The following is an 18916-nucleotide window of genomic DNA, read 5'->3' as shown; positions in this document are numbered from 1 at the left end:
ATGTCCGACCGAGGTGAATGACAATTTCTCGCCTCTTTGCGTCCTTGCAAACAACCCGCTTCGCCCATATCGCCCGATTCCTGCCATTGCTGCGGGATAACCATTCGGGCTTATTTGACCATTTTTCCAGCTCCAGTTCAATTGACCTCTTCCGGGCCTCCCCAACTTCCCCGCAGACTCCCCCGCAGAACAGCCGTCGAAATCAAGCCGTCGAAATGTCTTCTCAAGCCGCTCACCCTACGTTACTGATCCCCGGGCCCATCGAGTTTGACGATGCGGTCCTCCAGTCCATGAGTCACTACAGGTGCGTCGCCAGCAAAATCATCTTGTCTCTCTTTAACAGTGAGTTTCGCGAACAGCGAGAGTCACGTCGGTCCCGGCTTCGTATCCACCTTTGGCGATACCCTGTCCATGCTCCGCAAGCTGTTCCAGACCTCCGATCCTGCCTCGCAGCCCTTCGTCATCAACGGCTCCGGAACCTTGGGCTGGGACATGGTTGCTGCCAACCTTGTCGAGCCGGGAGAGAACGCCCTCGTCCTGAGCACTGGCTATTTTGGCGACGGTTTCGCCGACTGCCTTGCCGCTTACGGCGCCAGCGTCACCAAGATCACTGGTGCCGTGGGTGGTCGACCCCAGCCTGATGAGATTGAGCAGGCGCTCCGGCAGAAAAAGTACAAGATCATCACAGCCACGCACGTCGACACCTCGACTGGCGTCCTGTTTGATCTCAAGACCCTGACCGACGTCGTCAAGCGAGTCGCCCCCGAGACCTTGATCATTGCCGATGGGGTGTGCAGTGTCGCTTGCGAGGAGATTGCCTTTGACGAATGGGGCCTGGACGGTGTTGTGACTGCTGGCCAAAAGGCAATCGGCTGCCCTACGGGGCTGTCCATCTCCATGTTCAGTAAACGCGCCGTTGATGTCGTCCAGAACCGCAAGACTGAGCCCGCCACGTACTTTGCCTCCATGAAGCGATGGATTCCCAGTGAGAATATATTCCCCTCCGAGCGGTTTAGTAAAGAATGGAGCAGTCCTTTTTTTTTCCAACTTGTCATGGAAACACCACCTAACGTTAAAGTGGCAGTCATGCAGAATTACGAGGCCAAGAAGCCGTCGTACTTCTCCACGCCTTCGCCCCAGCTTATCCACGCCCTGAACACGGCGCTCAGCCAGATCTTGGCCCGCCCCCTCTCCGAGCGCTTCCAAAGACACATGCAGGTTTCCGACAAGGTCAAAAAGGCCGTTGCTGACCTCGGCCTCAAGATTGTTGCTGAAAGGCCAGAGGATCAGGCCCATGCCATGACTGCCATTTATCTGCCCGACAGTGTCAGCATCCCCAGCATCCTGCCCAAGCTTCTGGACAAAGGCATCATCTTTGCTGGCGGTCTACACAAGGAGATTGGGAGCAAGTATATTCGATTTGGGCACATGGGCCCCTCGGCCGTAAGTGATGCCTTGTGCAAAACCATGGCTTCTGCGAGGCGCGCTCCTGCATCGCACTTTTTTTTCTTTTTTTTCTTTTGTGGCCCGTGAGGCGCTGACGTGTTTTGATCCAACAGATGGACCCCAAAAGACCGGACATCGATAACGCGCTGGAGGCTCTGCGCGCTGCCTTGGCCGAGTGCGGTTATAAAGGTTGAGGCAAGCGGGAAAATGGTTGTCGATGATGAGAGGAGCGTTTCCAAGCGGCAGCTTCTTTTGAGTCTTGGGCGTGGTCATCTAAACAAGAATTCTCGCGGGTATGCGTGCAAGCCTTTTCAACAAGGAAGATTGATCCAAAGCAAAAAGTATGCAATCAACATCCGAAAAATGGTAACAGGTGATGTACCAAACAGTGCACCCTTTCATCGTCTTCACCGGACCGAAGACATCGTGGGCATGCTAGCACGAAACGATGAAGAGAACCTGGAATTCGTTGGGGAAAATGCAAACCCGACCCAAGGAACTTGCCTTGATAAACGAGCGGGTAGGCGCAGATGTCTACGCCGAGTGATGCGATGACTTGTGTGTGTAGAAGGCGCTTTGCTAGGGTCTGCTTTTGTCACATTGTGCTTTGCTTCCTCTTGACATTGCGATTTCGCTTTCGAGCTGGCACAGAGAACCACGGCCACTTGAAAACGTTTTAGATACCGTCGAGCTCCTTCTCCGGGGTTCCGATGCCTCAGATATCGGGTGGAGTTGAACGAACACCGATTTCCTCCGGTCAGCATGTTCCACCAGCCAGACGTCTGATACTTTCTTTGCTGCCGATCATATCTTACTTCCGGGGCTCTGTCTCGGGTCTGTCTCTCTCGTGGTCAGGTTTTCTCATCCCTTCTATCCACAAATCTCGGTCCTGCGCCTCGTCGTGGGAGACAGAGTGGCAGCGGCTGTCCAATTGATTAAGGATAATAATATCTTTTTTCAGGCTTAAAAAAGTGACAATATCCCATTTTATTATTATCCCTCGCCCGCCCATATTATCATTAAGGAAAACGGAGCTTTGCCTGCGAAATCACGATTAGCTAAGCAGGCAGGCGCTCATTAAAGTGGGGACGTTTTAGTGCCTCTCTTTAACTGGCTGTTGTCGCAAGGTAGCACCACACATTACAGTATGTATCGACTACCTCCCATGCCATACCATGGGGCTGCTTGTCTACTTCGGTCTTCGTCGCATCTTGAAACAACCAACATAAAAACTATTTTATCAAGGCTATCAGGCGCTCTATCGAATCAAAATAATCGAAAAGTCATTTTCTGGCGCGAGAATCGCAAAAATAATCCAGGCCCGTTAAGCGGACAACGAGAACAAGATGGCCGGCCATTCATGCCCTTCACCACGAAACATTTAGACCAATTCTAGAGCCAAGAATCAACCCCTACGTGTAAATAGACTCTTGCTGCTTTCTGGGAGGGCGAGTGGCCCTGGGAAGACTTGGATGAATAACAAGAGTATTTCTAATAGCTACGCAGGGATCACGGGGTGAACGCAGTAAAGTGTTGACAAGTCACTTAAACGAAGAGGCCAAGGGGGAAAGCTGCAACAGCGCAGAACAAGAACGCGCGACAATGCCCAGAATCGCCAAACAGGCGGCTGCGTACAAGATTCGCAAGAACGTTCTTGACAACATCAGCAAGTGTCCCAAGTCCATTGTTGATGCGTGGTCGACATCAACCCCTATATCACCGTTAACAGCGGCAACCTCATATAAATGACCCTCACCATCGACATCGACCGTCGCAAGGGCCCCAAAACGGCAGACGGCCGTGACATCGACGCCACCTGCTGCGACCTTTACCGCCAAACAGACGGAGCTTACGACTCCACCTCCCACCAGTATCCAGGCTGCCATGCGGGTTCCCGCGGAGTTTGCTGCCGCGCTCAACAACCATGCCATGGCATTGCATCGGAACGCGGATTCGTCAGCGACCCAGCATACCTCAGCAAAGCATTGCATTCGTCTACGAGCCAGCGGGGGCGTCGACAAAATGACATCAAGCAAGAACATTCCGAACATTCCAGTACCCCTGAATCAAGAACCCCCTTTCGTCATTCTGCAGCACGGCTAGGACAGGCTCTTTCTGAAATTCTTCAAGCTGGATTTTGGATGAAATACAGGTATGGTTGTTGCTTTTGCATCCGAAAAGACAGCAAGAGAATCAGATGCTCCCTACGCTTGGTCCTTTTTATCGCATCACATCCAACGCTGTATGGCATTATGACATTGCCCCTCGTGCCCGACACCCGCAACACGAATTATGCCTATTATGCTTTCTCAATGCTTTTATAATGATTTCATAATGCCTGATAACACAGCCCTTCTATCACGAAGCTGCAGGCGCCTTACGTACAAGTATCGGGATGCATATTGACAAGTTGATAATATTGTGAGCGTGGCTGCTCCAAGTTTCCAGCTATTCCACTCCGATACTATTGTTTGCGTACCCGAATTACTGGTTATTTCATTCAGCTGTGGCAAATTTCTCAGCACAAGCAACCGAAAGTGTCATTGCGCTGCAGAAGTCGGCTGATAGTGCAATCGCACCGCACATGTCGGCTGAGGGTGTAAATTGCACCTCACCTGGTGGGTCGAGGGTGCCATCGTACAGCCCTTCATGCTGTAAAGGGCAACTCTAGTTGGATTATTATCAGGCTATATACCATTATTCACTCCCAGTGTGTCTAGTCGTGCGCATATATAAATTCCTGGTAGATTCCGCCGCTCCATGCTGCAACTGTATACAACAGCAGTTCCCATGCCCGCCGAGTCCACTCGGCGCCCTATACAACTACATAGCTCGAATTGGAAGCCGGAAATTTGAGTCCGCGAGGATGTCTTCGGGGGAAATCAAAGCTCTTGCTACTATGTGCGACTATCGTACCTTTTTCCGACCCGATGGGTCGTCCTACAATGTCAGAGTGGTTGACTGCCGTAAGTCAACTTGCAAGTGGTCCGACCACTACGTTCCTCCGAAACAAAATATGGCTGCATTTTTGTATTATTGTCGAGTCGCCATTCTAATTGTGCGTCTAGTCAAAGCATCGCGTTGACCACTACATCCCCCGGGGGAGGGGGGGGGGGGGGGAGGGTGGCAGATCAGTTTTATATCACTTTGGCTGTGTTAAGACGCAGCTTTTGTGTCGAACCCATTGACTTTTTGCTGAATACCTACTGGGTACATCCTTGGCAACCGGCCCAGCCAACAAACCTTTATCACCAAGTTCCTCATACTAGGAATTCCTGCATTTCTAATAGAGCTAATAAGTGATATCTTAAAGCCGTATTGCTATAGGCGACGCGTTTTCTGTCTGCTGAACACTGCCAAATTGACAGCCTGGTGTATGGGGAATAGCCTCACAGCGCCCTATATCGCGATATAGCTAGCTCTTTATAAATCTAGAAATTGCTAGTACTTATATCACCATACTATCTCTTGGTCTTTTGATGTACTATTTACTATTCGGTTTTCTATTGGCTTACACCCTGGTCCCGTTGCAAAAGCTGCACCTTGACACAGTCAAAGGGATTGTTATTGACGCGACTGCAGCTAAGCCGCTACGTATCAGGATTGAACATATATTCCCGGAGCTTTAAAAGCCCAAAGAAGTCGTTCTCGTAGCTCGCGAAATCCATCCCCTCCTTGAAATAGCCCTGTGTACCTAACTTGATGCCTAGCTTCTGACCGTGGTAATGGCAGGAGTCGAAGTCAATTATGACTGGGCGATCGCTATCGTCAAACATGATGTTTGCCGGGTTGATGTCATTGTGAACAAGCCCTAGGGAGTGCAAATGCCGAATGCCCAGTTCTACCTCTCGTAGACAGGCCTCCTTGTCGAAAGTCTCGGTGTCTCGCCGCAATCTCTCACTCAGTGTCATGGCGTATCTCACGAAACACAGTCCTTGTATCCGCCCGCCGACGACAGCACAGCCTGTGTAAGTGGCAATGTTGGGATGCGGGTTGGCTTTCAAGATTTCGCAGACTGAAGCTTCATTCAACACCAGGTTGCCGAGGTCGAGCAGGAGTTTGGCCGACGATGAAGTGTCGTAATCCAGCAGGGATGCTTCCTTGAGTTAGTACTTGGATGGAGAGAGGTCTGGTGCCCGCGAGAACTGGTCGGAGAACAGCGGCCAACTGTCTTGGACCGATATTGGGACCAAGTCGAGTCCCTCTATATCCGCTAACGAAGGGGAAGGCTTCATCTTCTTTTCAGAATCGGCGTAGAAGTATTGGTAACTGGGTCCCTTGATGATGTATTTTGTGAAGGCGAATTCTACACTGCCATCGTCCTGTGGAGCCCACATCTCGCCTTGCTGGAAGAGCTCCATGTCGACTGCGGGAAAGCACAATGGTCTGTTCTGCTCTGGCTCATACACGCACGAGTTGTATTGCACGGCACGAAACAGAAGCGATTTGCTCGGCTGTAAACGATACACAGCGTCAGGATGGAGTCTGGTATTTGACCCTTGTTGAGAAAATTCTTGGCATCGCAAGGAGAACCCAGCTGCCTAGGGCTATGTAAAAAGTAACCCGTGTTTGCTGGCTGGCGAGATTCGGCCTCGAATCTCAGCCCAAGCAAGGCTGCGCACGTCACGCACTGGCATCGCGGTGTCCCGAGCGCCGGATGAAGGAGCGAGCTGGGGCGGTGACGAAGAGCGAGTACCTGCAGCTGGTGTTGGTGAGATGTGAGTTGCGCCTGGGGAAACTTTCTTCTCTCTCTCTCTCCCTCTTTTTTTAAGCCCTTTTTATGAGGTTGCCTCACTTGAGGCTGTCCACGGTAGCGCCAAGCAAATCGCCCACCAGCCACACCAGATACTGGTCCGATCCGATCAATTTGAATGCGGACGCCACACGAACGGGGTCCAGACAAGTGTGTCGGTGCCACAGACGTAAAAGCTCCACATTACGTCCGCCGTATGGAGCACGACCTATCCCGAGGGTTCGAGGACAGAAAGGATGCTGATGCAGATGCAGAAGCTCTTACGGGGTATTCTCATTTGGTGTAAATGGGAGGAGGCCTTCAGCTTCAGCGCACTGCTCGTCGAGAGCAACTTGTTACCCTGACGCTGGGTGTAGTTTTTGCGCAAACCGTGCACTGTACAGTGTAGACACGGAGGGATCATGAGGCTACACTCTAGGTACCTGATACATTTGAAAGGTTGCACTTCTTCTTCCCAAAGCCAAACTGGTCCTTGAGAAAAGCTGTTACAAGGCAGATAGAAATGGCATAAACCTGGCGTGCGCGGGATTGATACATGTTTTATGGTGGTGACGTGACACAGTGGGAAATCCCCCTCCTCCCCCGCCTCCCACCCACCAGCTGCTATTGCTATGCACATGTCCTTATCTTATCTACTGGACCACTGCTGGGTCAACTGGGCGGGGTCTTTGCACTTGGTCTCGTTCTTTTTTTCTCTTCTCCGCGCCAGGTGCCAGGTGCCAGGTCCATCCCACCAATCCGCCACCACCAACCAACCAGCAGGCTGCCAACCGCATCATAGTACCAGCTGCTTCTTCTTCCTCTGCCTTTCTCCTCCTGCTCCCCCCCCCCCCCCCCCATCATATACGCACTGCATTTTCCTTTCTCGCCATACCCATCGGAGCTTTTCTTTTCCCCTTGCTTTACCGCGTTGTCCGCCTTGGCCTTCTGTGCGCTGTATTGCCTTGCCAGCTGTTGATAAGCCCCGCGAGGTTTCTTTTCCCCCGCCCTTGGTTTTGTTTCCCCTCGTCGTGAGCCTCGTCTCGCTCAGGCCATGGCTGTTACAATTGAAGAGCTCGACACCACGGTCCGCACCTTCTATGAAGGTCGCGGAGATCAGGTAAGTTCATCGATTTCCGCACAAAGATGCTCTCTCGATTTTTCTTTTCTTTTTTTTTTTTTTGAAAAGAAAACAAAACAAAAATCCAAACGCAAAGTTATCGGGCATTATGCGCTGACTCGGCCGTCTTGTTTGCAATGTACAGCAAAAAGCCGCCCAAGCTGCACTCAACCAGGTAAAGAATCACGGCCCTCCCAACATGCCAGCTGATCGATCTCCCGTATATGCTACAAGGAACGGATGGACTGAAAAGTACCGGGAAATAAAGTGGCTGACAGGGAGGGAGGAAACTAAAAATGCACGAATCCCGAGGCTGTTGGCTAACTCATGGAATCGCAGTTCAAAGAAGATCCCGATGCTTGGCTTCTGGTGGACAAAATTCTCTCGAGCGCCCAATATCCACAAACAAAATGTATGCAGCTTACGAATCTATCTCGCTTTCTGCGGCGGCGTTTTCTGTTTGCGGCCCTCTTTTTGCCTCATTGTACCAGGAAGCTAACTCTTGACATCAAGACTTGGGTTTGCAGGTCCTCGACCATGTCATCATGACAAGATGGAAGGTGCTGCCCCGCGATCAGTGCCAAGGTTTGTTCACTGCTGAGCTTCCGGTGTGTCAACGCGCAATCTCGCAGTCTAACTTTGATGTCCAGGCATCCGAAACTTCATCGTACAGTTCATTATCCAGTGCTCCAGTTCCGAAGAATCTTTAAAGCGCAACAAAACCCTCCTCAACAAGCTGAACCTTGTGCTCATCTCCGTTTTGAAGCAAGAATGGCCTCACAACTGGCCCACCTTTATCAACGAGATCATCTCGTCTTGCCACGCGAACCTGTCCATTTGCGAGAACAACATGATCATCTTGCGATTGTTGTCGGAGGAAGTCTTTGATTACTCTGCGGAACAAATGACCTCGACGAAAACAAGGAATCTTAAGCAGACGATGTGCGCTGAGTTTTCGCAGATTTTCCAGCTGTGTCAAGAAGTTTTGACGACCGCCGACCTCCCCAGCCTGGTTCACGCCACTCTCGAGACTCTCTTACGATTCTGTAACTGGATTCCGCTCGGCTACATCTTTGAAACGAACCTCATTGACACCCTGCGCACTCGCTTTTTATCCGTACCCGAGTTCCGCAACGTTACTCTGCAATGCCTGACGGAAATTGGCGGTCTCCAGACCGGCGGCGCAGGCCAGGCCAACTCTTACGATGAACAGCTCGTCAAGATGTTCACCGAGGTCCTAACCACGATTGCGGACATTATCCCCGTCTCACTCGACTTGAAGACCACGTACCCTAGCAGCAACTCTAGGGACCAAGAATTTGTCCAAAACCTGGCCCTCTTTCTCTGCAATTTTTTTGGAACACACTTGAACGTACGTCTGACAAAACTATACCCCCCCCCCTCCTTCCTCTTATTTCTTTGCATCTGCTTTGTCACGGGAAACTGGCATGATCTGACCACGCACAGCTCATCGAGAACCTCCCGAATCGAGACTACCTGATGCATGGGCACTACTACCTGATCAGAATATCCCAGATCGACGACCGTGAAATTTTCAAGATTTGCCTGGACTATTGGCTAAAGCTCGTTCAAGAGCTGTATGAGGAAATGCAGCAACTACCCATTACCGATCTCAACCCACTCATGGCTGTCGGAGGCATGTCCGGCAGCGGTGCCCCAAACCCTACGCTTTTGATGAATTACCCGCTCCGCAAGCACAAGTACAACGAAGTTCTTTCGAACCTGCGTGTTGTCATGATCGAAAGAATGGTTCGGCCCGAGGAAGTACTCATTGTTGAAAACGACGAAGGCGAGATTGTTCGAGAGTTCGTCAAGGAAAGTGACACGGTCCAGTTGTACAAGACGATCAGGGAGTGCCTGGTTTATCTCACACATTTGGATGTGGTTGACACCGAGAACATCATGACGGAAAAACTGGCCCGTCAGGTCGACGGTACCGAATGGTCATGGCACAACTGCAATGTCCTGTGTTGGGCAATTGGATCCATCTCTTTGGCCATGAATGAAGAAACCGAGAAACGGTTCCTTGTCACCGTTATCAAGGATCTTCTGGGCCTCACGGAGATGAAGCGCGGAAAGGACAACAAGGCCGTGGTGGCCAGCAACATCATGTACATTGTCGGTCAATACCCCCGATTCCTCAAGGCGCACTGGAAATTCCTTAAGACGGTTGTCAATAAGCTGTTCGAGTTTATGCACGAGTCTCACGAGGGTAAGATGAGAGCTATCCATGCCCCATGCCCCATGCCCCTTGTTCTTTTTTTTTTTTTTTTTTCTCCCTCAGCTTTTCGGGTTTGCTGCGTGAGCCTCATCCTGACCGGCTGGACGCATGACGACTGACTCTGCTCCCTGCAGGTGTGCAAGACATGGCCTGTGACACCTTCATCAAGATTGCGCGGCAATGTCGTCGACACTTTGTTGCGCTCCAGCCAAGCGAGCAGGAGCCGTTCATCGAAGAGATTGTGAGAAATATGGGCAAGATTACGTGCGACCTCACTCCCCAGCAAGTACATACTTTTTACGAGGCATGCGGCTACATGGTTGCCGCTCAAGGCAATAAGCACCAACAGGAACGCCTTCTGGCCGATTTAATGAATATCCCTAATGCCGCTTGGGATGAGATCATCAAGCAGGCTACTGTGAACCCATCCATCTTGCAAGATGCAGAGACCATCAAGGTAATCGGTAACATCATGAAGACTAATGTGTCGGCATGCTCCTCTATTGGGCCCTACTTTTACCCGCAGATCGGCCGAATCTATCATGACATGTTGGAGATGTATCGGGCAACCAGTGGCCTAATATCCGAAGCTGTTGCTCGAGACGGTAAGCTTCTATTACCCTTACCGTCCAACCCCACCCCTGTTTCACTTTTTCTCTGATCTTCTCGAGGAGGAGGATGAATCTAATGGCAGGATCTAGGCGAACTGGCTACAAAGATGCCCAAGGTTCGGGGGCTGCGGACCATCAAGAAGGAAATCTTGAAGCTCATCGAGACATATGTCGATAAGGCTGAGGATTTGCAGGCTGTTCGGGTGCAAATGGCTCCTCCCTTGCTTGATTGCGTGCTTGTCGATTACAACCGCAACGTTCCTGGTGCCCGAGACGCCGAGGTTCTGAAGGCCATGTCTACCATTATCACGAAGCTCTCAGCCCTGATGGAGGACCAGGTGCCGACCATTATGGAGAATGTCTTTGAATGTACGCTGGAAATGATCAACAAGGACTTCTCAGAGTTCCCGGAACACCGAGTGGAGTTTTTCAATCTTTTGCGCGCCATCAACTTGCACTGTTTCCCGGCTCTGCTGAAGCTGGATAACAACCAGTTCAAGTTTGTTATCGACTCTTGCTCTTGGGCGTTCAAGCACGACAACCGCGATGTCGAGGCGGCTGGCCTAAACATGTGCCTTGAACTGATCACCAACATTGCCGAGAAGACGGATCTGGGAACGGCCAACGCTTTCTTCCAACGCTTCTTCATGACGATTTTGCAGGACGTCTTGTTTGTTGTCACTGACAGCGATCACAAGGCTGGCTTCAAGACGCAATCCATGCTGCTGATGAAGCTGTTCTACTACGTCTACCCAGCAGATGGCACACCGCCGAAGATCCAGGGTCCCATCTACACCCCTGAGCAGGCCCAGGTTGGCACCAGCAATAAGGAATACCTAGGAAACTCTGTGGCTACTCTGCTACGGAATGCTTTCCCCAATCTGCAAGCGTACGTTTATCCCCCCCCCCACATCCCCCCCATCTTTTCTTCTGATTCTTTTCTGCTGCTCCCCTTGCCTTGGTACACGTGTGGAGATTGACGTGGCAGTAGTGCCCAGGTGGCGAGCTTTGTAGAAGGGTTGTTTTCGCTCAATACCCAGTACGACAAGTTCCGGTTGAATCTGCGAGACTTTCTCATTTCCCTCAAAGAGTTTGCTGGCGACAATGCCGAGCTATTCGCCGAGGAGAAGGAACAGCAAGAGCGTGACGCGAAGGCTGCCGATATGGAGAGACGACAGAAGGTGGGCGGTCTGCTGAAGCCGTCCGAGTTGGAGGACGAGGAGCTTTGACTGAACGAAGAGCTCAGAAGCGAGTATGGACCGGCGAAGGAAGTGAGGAAATCAGCAACCCTGGACGAGATGGCGTCGCAGGCTGGAAATGGGGATGGCTGGCAGTTTTACGGTTTGTGAAGGTTTTGATGACCAAAGCCCCTCTCCCAGAAACTCGATGCACCCTTTTAATCAGCAGGCTGGTGGTATCCAAGTTTCCTCATGTGTAGTGATATCAGAATCCAGATGTGGAACAGGAAAAGCACCGGAGATGCGATTTTTCGAAGAAAAAAAAAAAAGAAAAAGAAAGAATCAACTAAAAAAAAAAATGGGGGGGGGGGGGGAGGGGGGGAAAGGAGGATGAGGTTCAAAGAAACAATGAAAGGGGGAAAAAAGAAAATCGAGCAGCACGCAAGCAACAAGCTTCCTGTTTCGCCGAGCCAAGTGGTCGATGGGCTCGACGAAAGGCCACCCCTGTTGGCGGCGCTGTTGGATTGGGGATGCAAAAGGATTACCCCCCCTGCCACCCAAGATTGGTTGGAGCAAACGAAGCCACGACAAGTATACTGAACGAGAGGCAGAATGCAGAGGGAGATGATTTCACACACCATGGTTTTTGGGAGATTGGTCCGTGTCGGCATGCTATAGAGGAGATGATGAGTGCGCGGTCGTAGACGTCTCTAGGCAGTGAGTGGTTTTGGTACAATGCAAAAAAGTTTAATCACGAAATCGATATCAATGCCTTTGCCGAGGAATGCGAGCTTTATTTGAAGGCGCAAAGCCGGGGATGTATCTGTATCGGTATGGGTGGTGCAGGCTACATGCAGGCTACATGCAGGCTACGTGCAGGCTACTCTAGATAGTTGCATGTACAGGCCAAGGCGAACCGTGGGTCAGTGCCAGAGAGAGCGGCGACCAGGCCGTGACCAGACCGTCTTGGCAACGTCGCGTCAAAGTCACGTCACGTCTGTGGCCCTGGTCATGGACGAAACCCGCCGGCGGCGTCCACGCTCTCCATCTCGTGGCAGGACACCTAAAAAAAAAAAAAAAAAAACACCAGCCGCCCTTGGCAAAGGGAACCCAGGCTTCCTCAACCGCTTTTCCCATCGCTGAAAAGGGTCCCCCACGGCGACGGATGCCCAAGCGCGCGCCCGAGACGGCCGGGTCGTGGTCACGGACAAATCCGCTTTCGACAAACGGCTCGGAGAAGGCCAAACGCGACGGCGACGGCATGCATGCCCCTCTGCTTTCCGGGACGGCGTCGTCACGGCGCACGGCGTCCCTGATTACGCCTGCGGCGTGGGTTTCTGCAACCGCCCACAGACGACGAGCATAAACGGTCGTGGCTCGGCCCCCGGGGGGGCGGGTTGTGCATGTACGCAACTCTGCAATGGGGCCGGCCAGTCTACTCGTCAAAACCGTGGAACTCGACGTCATCCCTGGCGGCGGCGGCGTTCTGCTCCCTGACCTGGCGGATCAGGTCGTCGAGGTGGCTCTGCTGGGCGAGCTGGTCGTCGGTCATGCTGGCCTTCTTATCGGCCTCTTTCTTGCGGCGCCTCTTTTCGCGGCGCTGCACGCGGAGGTCCTCGTGGGAGTGTTTGGCGCTCCAGGCCTCGTTCTTCCTCTTGCGCGACGTTTCGCCGGCGCGGGCCTTGGCGGCCTGGCCGCTGCGCTCGGCCTCCAAGGCGTCCTGCCGGGCCTTTTCCCGCGCCTTGTCCCGGTAGGCGAAGGCGTCCCAGTCGAGGTCGACGCCGAGCGTCCGGTCGCCCGGCCAGGCCCGGAGCTCCGGCATGCGCGGCATGCGGAGCAGGCCCCAGGCGTCGGCGAGGTCGGCCCAGTCGAGGTCGGCGACTCGGAAGATGGACGTGGCTTGGTGGGCCGCGTAGCTGCGCACCCAGCTGACGAACCCCCGCTGGGCCTTGTCGTAGATGGCTCGGTCCGTCTTTGCCAGGGCGCGCATCTGCTCCGTGGCGGCGGCGGCGGCCTCGGCCGACACGGAGATGGCGGGCTTGTCCAGCGGGGTTATGGGTGTCTTGCGGATCTCCAGGAACCCGACGTAGTCCTCCTCGCGGCCGGGGTGCAGCATCACGACGGCCAGGCCCTTGCGCCCGGCCCGCCCGGCCCGCCCACTTCGGTGGATGAAGACCTTTGGGTCGGACGGCGCGTCCACCTGCACGACGAGATCCACCTGCGGGATGTCCAGGCCTCGGGCCGCCAGGTCTGTCGTGAGGAGGATCGTGGGCGACACGGAGCGCACAAACCGGGCAAAATTCTTTTCCCGGACCTTGGCGGCGTGTTTTCCGTGGAGGGGGATCAGCGAGAAGGCGCCGGGGACCACCATGGGGAGCACGTGCTGGAAATAGTCGACGGCGGCACAGGTGGAGAGGAACACTATGGTCCGCTGGGGCGCCAGGGGGAGGCGTTGGAGAAGCTGGCCCAGCGCGGGTAGCTTCTGCGTCGCCGGCTTGACGAGATACGCCATCCGCAGACTGGCCGGGGTTTTCCTGTCCTCCAGGACGGCGCCGCCGCCACCCTTCATCTTGACCCGGACCTCTATCTTGACCGGGTTGCGCAGCCCGACGCGGATGATTTCGCCGACGGCTTCGCTCACGCTAGCGCTGAAGAGGCCGGTGCGACGCTGCTTGGGCAGGTGCGAGAGGATGGCCTGCAGGTCCTGCTTGAAGCCCAGGTCGAGCAGTCGGTCAGCCTCGTCCAGCACAAGCACTTCAAACGACGACTGCGGACAATGGACGTGCGGCGACGACAGCAGCTCGACCAGTCTCCCGGGGGACGATATCAGCACGTTGGGGCTGTGGCGCAGGAAGAAGGCGAGGTCCTGAGCCGTCGACGTTGTGCCGCCGACCAGGAGCTGAGGGACAACGACGGGGAAGGCGGTCGAGGGCCGTTTCTCGTCGTCATGGTCGTCGTCGAGGCGCGGCAGCAGCTCGGCGGACGGCGTGTGGAAGGCTAGCAGCGACAAGAGGACCGAGTGGATCTGCGCGGCGAGCTCTCTCGTGGGAGAAACGATGATGGCAGCGACGTGGTGTCGTTTCGTCGGGTCCTGGAGGCGCAGAATCCTGTGAACCACGGGGATCAGGAAGGCCAGCGTTTTGCCGCTGCCAGTGACGGCCTGTTTTTTTAATTTTTGGTGCCAGGGTTAGCTTTGATTAAACGTTCTCTTCCTTTTTTTTATTTTATTTTAGGGCTTTGTTTCTCTTGGTTTGAGTGCTCCCAACCTCGACGACGACGTCCTTGTTGCCCATAAAGTGCGGCAGGGTGGCTGCTTGGACGGGCGTCATTTGCGGGAAGCCCATGGTTGACACGGCGTCGAGGATCCATTGCGCGAGCGGCGGGGTGAGGGCCTCCCAAGCCCTGGCGTTGGACTTGGGAATGTCCTTTGCAGGCGCCATTGGGGGGGTGGTGGGGGGGTTCGGGGGGCTGGAGACGAAAAGAGCCAGGTGTCGATGATGGGCCGGTGAGGTTATTCAAATCAGTGAATGACCATGAAAAAAAAAAAAAAAAAAAGGTTGGCGGGCGCGTTATCGCTGCCAAGTGGATATATCAATCACCACGTGACGGCGTCAGGGCACCTGGCGAAGACGTGCTGGCAGCTGACAGGAACCTGCTGGCTCCTCGAGCATCTAGCAGGTGCCTAGCAGGTGCCTAGCAGGTGCCTACATAGCATTGAGCAAGCGCCGGCCCGTGCTCACCAGACCGCCCCGACGATAGCCCGGCCAAAGAGCTCCTCCAGTGAGTGAGGGCTGGCAGCTTGTGGTCCCGGCAAAGCAGGACAAGAGATTAAATTCTCCGCACCAGGCAGGCCATCGCACAAACGGCCCTTGATCCCCTTCAAATCATCATCGCACCCAAGCCCTCTCTGCCACTCTCCCCTGCCTACCCTCCATGCCCGCGTCGCACTGCGCCGCCAGTCGTCGCCGTACTTTCAAGTCGTCCCTGTTGATTGCCTCGTGCGGTAGGGGCCATCACCTCTGCTGCCCTCGGCAAACGCCATCCTGGATCCGACAGAGCGCGCGGCTTCGTCCTCTTCCGCGAGACACCCCGCGCTGTTTAGTCCCTTCTTCTCCTTCGCCCCGTCCGACGACTCGGACTCGCTGGCGCGAAGCCGTTCGCGCCGCCATCGCTTCCCGGGCACTCTCTCCGCCTCGACGGCAGACAGCAGAAACAACAGCCTGTGGCCCTCGTCCTTTGCGTCGCTCCAGCGCCTAGCAGTTGGGACAGTTCGCTACCCCGCGCTGCCGCCCGTGTCGTTTGCCATGGCTCTTCGTCGCAAGGCGGCTGCCGTGCCGGACGGGCCTCGCGTGATTTCGCCAAGCCCTGCCCCGTCGGAGCGCGTGGCCGATTACTCTGCTCCGACGACTCGCTCCGCGGCCAGGAAGAAGAAGATGATGATGATGGCTTTGCAGCAATCGCTTGAAAACGACGGCGAGGGCGACGGCGAGGGCGAAGGCGGCGACGAGGTTGACGACGAGGCTGACGAAGAGGTTGACGACGAGGTTGACGACGGGATTCCTGCGCTTCGAACATCTCGCACGCGGAGCAGGTCGCCCATCGGCTCTCGAACCATGTCTCGCATGACGCCCAGCAACCCCGACCCGGTGGCAAAGCCTGCAGCTCCCGGCCAACAAGGCTCCTCCGAGGACGCGGCCCTGAACGGCAAGCTCCTCGCCGCGGCAAACGGGCGTCTGGCTCCCCCGCAGCCCTCGGGTTGGTCCTGGCGCGACTTCAGCCGCAGCCCTAGTCCCCTGGGCCTCATCCCCATCCACCGGCACTGGAGGACATTTGTCCACAAGCACGAGGTTCCCCGCAAGGCGCTCCACGTTTCCATCGGTTTCTTCGTGGTCTGGTTATACACAACGGGCACCCGGACGCAGTCGGTGCCTCCGTATCTCATGGCTGCCTTGATTCCCGTCGCCACGACGGACTGGCTACGGCATCGCTACGCCTCGGTGAACAGGCTTTACGTGCGCCTTTTGGGGGCGCTGATGCGTGAGAGCGAGTATTCCGGGTACAACGGCGTCATCTTCTACCTGCTCGGCGCCTGGGCCGTGCTGTATTTCCTGCCAAAGGATGTTGGCGTGATGAGCGTCTTGCTCCTCAGCTGGTGTGACACGGCCGCGAGCACCTTTGGCCGTCTCTGGGGCCGACATACGCCTCGCCTTCGCCGGGGAAAGTCCTTGGCCGGATCGCTGGCCGCCTTCCTGGTCGGCGTTGCAACCTCCTTCTTCTTCTACGGATGGCTCGTGCCCACCGTTGGACCCATGCCCGGCGATGAAGACTTCATGTACAAGGGCACGCTTTCGCTGCCAGCCGCGGTCCGCAACGCCCTCGGGGCGTCGTCTCCTCATGGCGCAGTCACCGTGACGGGAACCCTGGCACTCGCCATTGTGAGCTTGTGGAGCGGCCTTGCGGCATCTGCTAGCGAGGTCGTCGATGTATTTGGCTGGGATGACAACTTGACGATTCCTGTCCTGAGCGGCATTGGCATCTGGGGCTTCCTCAGGCTTTTTGGCCAATGAATCATGCATTGTCTCGAATAGTCAAGGCAGAAATGGGAGCTGCTTGCTTCCTAATGGTGTGATTTGCTTCTCCACGCCCGATGCATTATGCCGGCATCTCGGGGAGGCTTAGGGTGCGCCGCTGGGGTTTACGGGCGCTTTGGCTTACTTGGCGCCGCTCAAGGGCAAGGGCAAAGGGCAAGGGCGGGGGTGCGACGTTGACGAAGAGGAATTTTGATTGAATTGACTGACTTGACGACTAGTTATTGCCGGGTTGGATGGCGAATCTCTACGGACTAGGCTATGGAGCTTTCGAGAGCAAACTCGACTTTGTATATAGACACGAATTGTATGCCTCACGTCAAATCTTGCCATGGAGACGACGGGCGCCGGATATTTCGTCCACGACTGGCAGCCGATACGACGAGTTGGGGATGCTGACGGCCTTTTGTCAATCCGGCCGGTTGGTCAAATCGAGGCATCTTCAACGAACAGGGGTAAAAAAGTTGCGGCGCAGAAAAAGAAGTCAGCCCGCGACAAGGAATGAGTAGATGCACCAGTCGCATGCAGCCAAGTCGTGGAACACGTTTTGGCAACCCCGACTCCAGGGCGGCGTGTGTGACGTGTGTGCGAGGCCAAGGTAAGCCGGACGTAAGCACGGGGGAGGAATCAGCCGCTCGCATGGTGGGGACCGTTATCATGCAGCAACGCTCGTCTCGATTCAGCACGCTGCGATGCGAAGCTGTGTCTGCTCCGCCTGACAAGAGAAAACAAGTTGTCCCGTTCAGAAGATGCCCCATCGCCAGGGCTTGTGCGGCGGTTCAGTTGTCCAAAAGCGGCATCGAGGATGAGTTGTCCTCGATGACGGAGCAGGCGTGTGCGTCCACACCACGCCTGTGTATTTCCAATTTCCCCCTTGGAGATGGGAGATGCTTTGATGCTGCTGGGCTGGGCTGGGCTGGGCTGTACGCGCATGCTAAGAATCAATTGAATGCAACTTGGGTAGCAACGTGCCCTGGCGTCGTGTCGATCCCAGCGCAGCAAGAGCGGTTGACGGTTGTTGCCTCGACTTGTTTAGGCCTCCATCAGTCAGTCTCACGCCAGCCACTGACTGACTACGTCGACCCCTCCAAGGGCAGGCTAGTGCTATGACCTCGAGGCTCAGCCTCGAACCTTCCTTTCTTGGTTGCACGAACCAATCTGGCCTCCGGATTCGCAAAGCCAGAGTCAATAGTAGCTGTTTCGATGTTTATGTCGTTCCCTGGTCGGGCGGCGTGGCGGGCGTGGCGGGCGTTGGAGGAGTCTGGGGGATAAGGACTTGGCTGGTAGCCGGGACTTCCGGACTACATACATACATTACATGCCAGAGGAAGCCAAGCAGGCCAGAGCAGGACCCGACATGCATGTTCAGGCACGAGTGCATCGAGTCGGGCGAGGCCGCCCTGGCGGTGGGCTTGCCGACGATGCGTTGTCAATAATAAACCCAGCACGAAATTTCCGAGATGCGGTGGTGGTGGTGGCGGTGGTGGTGGTGGTGGATGCGCGGAGCCGGCGGCTGGTTAGTAAGCAAGTCGGCAGCCAACGGATATCGGGGAGACTGATTTGAGTCCGTAGCTCTTTCCCTGGGCCCGCCTCCGCCAACATCTAGGCGTCATCCATGGCTCCCTTGGCGCATGCGCTCCAGACTCCAGGAAGGAACCAGACATACCAACATACATACCAACACCAATCCGTCATCCACATGCAGTTTGTTTTGGAGAGTGGGAGTAAACTAGTCTCCCGCCCTGGTTTTCTTCTTTCCTGGTTTCCCACCTTTCCCACATGCACCTTTCCTCTGCTCTGCTCTGCTCTGCTCGGCCCCATGCCCCCGTGCCATGCAATCCACCCAAGTCGCAGCAGCCCAGACCGCCTGGCCAACCAACCGACCGTGTTTTCCTTTCCTGGTGCTGCGGATCCGGCTCCGTGGAACCCGTCAGAAAATCCGGTGCAGCTTTTACCCGTAGCGAGCCAGAGGCGTCCCCGCGCTTGTTCCAGGCGCACC

General features: G+C 55.0%; 6 protein-coding genes across 6 annotated transcripts; 4 read left to right on the top strand and 2 right to left on the bottom strand.

Moving 5' to 3' along the window:
• Positions 1 to 17: 17 nt before the first annotated feature.
• UV8b_00770 (uncharacterized protein) lies at positions 18 to 1640 on the top strand (the record flags this gene model as incomplete). The annotated part of the gene is made up of 4 exons (XM_043138268.1): positions 18 to 304; positions 360 to 985; positions 1085 to 1443; positions 1560 to 1640. 4 exons carry the CDS (start codon positions 18 to 20, stop codon positions 1638 to 1640), a joined length of 1353 nt encoding a protein of 450 aa, XP_042994202.1.
• A 1408-nt stretch (positions 1641 to 3048) lies between these two features.
• UV8b_00769 (uncharacterized protein) lies at positions 3049 to 3549 on the top strand (the record flags this gene model as incomplete). Its single annotated transcript, XM_043138267.1, has 2 exons — positions 3049 to 3140; positions 3225 to 3549. The coding sequence occupies 2 exons, from the start codon at positions 3049 to 3051 to the stop codon at positions 3547 to 3549; spliced, it is 417 nt and encodes a 138-aa protein (XP_042994201.1).
• Positions 3550 to 5036: 1487 nt separating this feature from the next.
• On the bottom strand, positions 5037 to 5807 carry UV8b_00768 (uncharacterized protein; the record flags this gene model as incomplete). Its single annotated transcript, XM_043138266.1, has 2 exons — positions 5037 to 5542; positions 5615 to 5807. The coding sequence occupies 2 exons, from the start codon at positions 5805 to 5807 to the stop codon at positions 5037 to 5039; spliced, it is 699 nt and encodes a 232-aa protein (XP_042994200.1).
• Positions 5808 to 7232: 1425 nt separating this feature from the next.
• On the top strand, positions 7233 to 11380 carry UV8b_00767 (uncharacterized protein; the record flags this gene model as incomplete). The annotated part of the gene is made up of 9 exons (XM_043138265.1): positions 7233 to 7298; positions 7444 to 7473; positions 7638 to 7710; positions 7812 to 7883; positions 7949 to 8670; positions 8766 to 9531; positions 9675 to 10145; positions 10242 to 11040; positions 11143 to 11380. 9 exons carry the CDS (start codon positions 7233 to 7235, stop codon positions 11378 to 11380), a joined length of 3237 nt encoding a protein of 1078 aa, XP_042994199.1.
• Positions 11381 to 12764: 1384 nt separating this feature from the next.
• UV8b_00766 (uncharacterized protein) lies at positions 12765 to 14769 on the bottom strand (the record flags this gene model as incomplete). Its single annotated transcript, XM_043138264.1, has 2 exons — positions 12765 to 14489; positions 14596 to 14769. The coding sequence occupies 2 exons, from the start codon at positions 14767 to 14769 to the stop codon at positions 12765 to 12767; spliced, it is 1899 nt and encodes a 632-aa protein (XP_042994198.1).
• Positions 14770 to 15262: 493 nt separating this feature from the next.
• UV8b_00765 (uncharacterized protein) lies at positions 15263 to 16896 on the top strand (the record flags this gene model as incomplete). The annotated part of the gene is made up of 2 exons (XM_043138263.1): positions 15263 to 15332; positions 15386 to 16896. 2 exons carry the CDS (start codon positions 15263 to 15265, stop codon positions 16894 to 16896), a joined length of 1581 nt encoding a protein of 526 aa, XP_042994197.1.
• Positions 16897 to 18916: the final 2020 nt, after the last annotated feature.

The sequence above is a fragment of the Ustilaginoidea virens genome, chromosome 1 (genome assembly GCF_000687475.1).
Source record: "Ustilaginoidea virens chromosome 1, complete sequence".
Lineage (NCBI taxonomy): Eukaryota > Fungi > Ascomycota > Sordariomycetes > Hypocreales > Clavicipitaceae > Ustilaginoidea > Ustilaginoidea virens.
The sequence above is the reverse complement of the archived record's forward strand: the minus strand, read 5'-3'. Positions and strand labels throughout refer to the sequence as shown.